We start from the raw sequence: 4,112 nt of genomic DNA, 5'->3' as shown, positions 1-4,112 counted from the left end.
ATATATACAAACATGCCTACTTTTATGGCCTACCTGAGATATCTTGGTAATCTATTTTTCAAAACCTATTGGAACAGAGCTTTGGTCGCAGGGTTCAGGAAAGATTAATTTAAACGAATAAGTAACTGTGGTCTGCCTCCCTCTGTTTTTTTGTTTTTTCAATGGTGTTGATTCCGATGTTTTGATTGTTTTCTGGCTTTGTTAATAGGATGGGGCTTCCTCCTTGTATCCCGATGAATTCGATCTGAAGGTCGGTGATGTTGTTCTTTTTAAGGTTGAAAGGGATCGAAGTCTTGGTGGGAATAGTTCTACATGCTTCCGTGTGTTGGAGCTGAACCGTAACCCTGGTGTTGTGGACTTGTTTTTTCATAAGTTTTATCCGTGTCTTTTGGATAAGGTAAATACATTAGATTTACCACTTTTAGTTTGTTTTTTTAATTGTGTAGCCATCCTTTCCTGAGGTCACCAGTATCAATGGTTTGGCTAATGTCTCTGTTCAGTTGTTTAAGGAAGGAATTAAGCTTGGAAAGGGAGCTGGTGAACTGGCTCTTGCTTGCAGGGTGGTTGTTGAATGCGTTGTTTCTGTTGGTTCTGCAAAGAGGAAGTTGTCTAAATTTACTGTTGACTTAGTTGGATCTAATGATTTGAAGAGAGCCCAAGGTGTTTAAGTCTGGCTCTCCTTAGCTATGGTTGGAGTAAACGATGCTTTGATTTTTTTTTGGTATGTTTTAGTTGTTCTGTTTTGTACCATGCGTTGCTGGGTTAGCATGTTATATCTCATACATGCCATTTTGTTTATAGACTTGTTCGAATAGGATATTCCAGTGTCTCTTATGTCTGGTTCCTATTCTATTGGCATGTTTGTTGTTCCTTGGATATCAACATCGTGGTTGTGTGTTTTTTCGTATGTATGGTGATTGAGCTTGGTTATTGCTCTTGTGTAACCTGTCTATTGTTAATGAAGTTGAATTGTTCTAATCATATTAATCTTATTGTTATTGATATTGATTTTTATTCTTCCTTGCTGTTGATGCGGTAAATTTTTGGTTATTTTCCCTTTATAGTGGGATGATTTGTCAAATTGGATTATTATTTTTCTTAGGTTTTATTTCTTTTGGTACGTTTGTGTTGTGACTTTCGGCTTCGTATCCTTTGGAACAGTTCTTTACGGGTTTAGATGAACATGAGTAATTTTCATTTTCATAAATCAGTTTTGATGATTTTACACCTAATACCGTTTCTTTTTGGTTTTTTTTTGTAGAGTAAATGAGGATGGATTCTTTGGTTATTTAGATTTTTTATTGTCTTATTTCCCTGGAAGTACCTTGCTAAGTATTTTATAATTCAATGGTTTTCTAAAAAAATAAGGCGTTGGTTTCGAGGTGTTGTTTGTTCGAGTCGATTTGTCGTAGATTTTCTTCTCTTTTCAAGGTGTGTTAGGCGGTAGTTTTTATAGGAGGTGTGGCAAATTGTCATGCTACTCTTATGTTCCATAGTTTATATTGTGTGAGAGACAGAGTATTTTGCGTGGTTTACATTTCATTAATTTTAGAGTATGTCGTGTTTTTCCTCTGGTCAATTGCTTGGGTAACCCATGTATTTCTATTGTATTTTTTATATGATTTACTATGTTATCCTTTGAAATTGTAATTAGTAGAGTGGTTAAATTTAAAAGTTTCTAATATATAAGGGGGTAGTTGTGTTGACATGTGGCAAATGTTTAATTGATATTGTAGAGTTACGTTGTTTTGATAAAAAAGAAAAAATTAAAGAGACATTTTGTATAATGTTTAGATTTGATTTTTGTCGATGCATTGAACGCATCAAAGTCATTGCAATTCAACCTTAAAGAAGTATTTCTATTTTTTTCTACTCCCTCTGTTCCAAGATGATTGAGCTAATTGCAAAAATATCTGATACCAAAAAATTCGATGTGTTTCACTTTATAATGCATTGATAATTTAAATTTTTCCAATTACAACTCTAATTAATACAACTTTTCCTCTGCCATAAAAATACACCTTTTCCTGATTTGAGTTCAATTTGTTCTACTTTGCAGATATAATAAGAAATAATGTACCAATATTCAATAAGAGACCCAAAACTATTTTTTCCACCTCCTCACTTTCACATTTTTTTTATATGTTAAATAAAAAATAAAATCAGTTAAAGTGGGATCCAGGGAATGTTGTTTTTTCCTTGGGGAATTAGTCACTTTAGTCCCTGAATAGGAAAGGAGTCGTCAATTTAGTCCTTGAATGTAGATAAATTGCAAAATAGTCCCTGAATGTAGACTCTTTTAGTCAATTTAGTCCCTGAATGCAGACTCGTTAGTCAATTTAGTCCCTGAATGTAGACTCCGTTAGTCACTTTAGTCCATGAAATTGACCAACAAAGTCTATATTTAGGGACTATTTTGCAATTTCTCTGCATTCAGGGACTAAAGTGACTACTCATTTCCTATTCAGGGACTACAGTTACTAATTTCCCTTTTTTCTTTTTTATAGAAATTAAAGGTCTCTTTTGTTTGGACGTGGTGGTGTTATATTATATGTCTTGGATATAATAAAGTACCATGAGTTTGGTTAACATAATCTATAATAAAATAGTCTATAATGATGTATTAAAGTATTTATATATATATATATATATGCTCTAAGACCATATCTAAGTTATCTCTGAGTTTTTTTTGTGTGTGTTGGTCGTTGGGTTTCTTATACCCTCTTCATTCTTCAGCGATGTCTTTGTCTTTGAATGGGACGTCGTCGCTTGACTGTGTTTCTGCCATTAGGTCTGGGAGGTTTGATTGGAAGCTCCGGGTAAGGGTTGTCAGGATCTGGGAGGTGACTGGTCATGGTGTTTCTGATGACGTTTCTTCCCTTGAAATTACTTTGGTTGATGAATTTGTAAGTTCTCCTGACTGTACTTTTTTGAATCATCATTTGTTCTTGGATATTTGTTTGTTTTTGTGTTTGGTTATAGATTTTATTTGATCGAATGTGATTTCCATAGTTAGAGGGATCGGATTCAGGCAACGGTTTTGAGGAGGTTGGTGTCTTTGTTTAGGGATAGATTGGTTGAAGGCAAGGTGTATCAGATGTCTTTTTTCTCTGTGTTGCCTAACGTTGGATCACTGTTGTGCACTTCCCATCGTTATAAATTGCTCTTCGATTTAAGAACCGTTGTCTGTCCTGCTATTGAGTTTTCCATACCCACCTATGATTTATCTATTGCTTCTGGTCATGATATTTCCAGCATTAGTGGTCAATACCCTTATTTGATTGGTAAGTGTCGCTTGTATGTCATGTTTTTGTTAGACATTTTTTTTTGTGCTTTGTTTGGGCTTTGATTAATTAAAACTGTTAAAATTATAGATGTTTACGGTCTCGTGGTTGGCGTATCCGCGGGGGAAAATATAGATCTGGATGGAGTCATGACTAAAATGGTTCTTGTTGATTTGGTTGATGAAAGGTCCTTGTTTTTTGTTTTTTGTTCTTTGACTTGGTCTTGTGTGGTTCTATTTTGCTTATTTTTTGTGTCTTGTTTCATTTAAAATAGCTACAAGTTTCGGTGTGTTCTTTTTGGGCTGCACGCTGATGAATTTCAAGGGTTGCTTCGTTCTGCTGGGAGGGACTGCCCATAGTTATCTTGCAGTTCGTTCGTGTCTCAAATAGTGTTGGTAATTGCCTTTGTTCATTTGTTTAATGGTTTTGTTTTGTTTTATAGTTGATTCTTGATTGTTTCATGCTTGATTTATTTACCTTAGGGATTCGTACTTTGCGGCTTGTTGATGGTGTGAGCCGGATTTTTTTAAATCCTGCAGTAGCGGAGTTTGTTCAGATGAAAGTCAGGTATTTTCTTTTCGTTTTCATCCCTGATTGTTTTCTCCCTAAAATTCTTTATGGGTCTTTTGTTGTGCCTTGGTCTGTTTTTTTGTCTTATTGTGATCGTTGTTTGTTTAGGTTATCTTGTGATGGTGGCAATATCAAGGATTTTAGCTGGGGAAAAAATTACATGGGAGGATATTCGAGTTGTGCTGATGTGGTTAGGAAATATCCAAGGAAGACTTTGTTTCAGTTGAGTACATGTGTGGAGACTGGTGTTTTCCTTGT

General features: G+C 34.9%; 1 protein-coding gene across 1 annotated transcript; it reads left to right on the top strand.

Annotated features, from left to right (window-relative positions):
- The first annotated feature begins 2,738 nt into the window (after window positions 1-2,738).
- LOC146946955 (uncharacterized) lies at window positions 2,739-3,643 on the top strand. The gene is made up of 4 exons (XM_085748342.1): window positions 2,739-2,906; window positions 3,017-3,284; window positions 3,375-3,471; window positions 3,559-3,643. Exons 1-4 carry the CDS (start codon window positions 2,739-2,741, stop codon window positions 3,641-3,643), a joined length of 618 nt encoding a protein of 205 aa, XP_085604468.1.
- The last annotated feature ends 469 nt before the right edge of the window (window positions 3,644-4,112 follow it).

Source organism: Medicago sativa, chromosome 2 (assembly GCF_051527215.1).
Source record: "Medicago sativa cultivar Bolivia chromosome 2, Bolivia_mono, whole genome shotgun sequence".
NCBI lineage: Eukaryota > Viridiplantae > Streptophyta > Magnoliopsida > Fabales > Fabaceae > Medicago > Medicago sativa.
The sequence above is the reverse complement of the archived record's forward strand: the minus strand, read 5'-3'. Positions and strand labels throughout refer to the sequence as shown.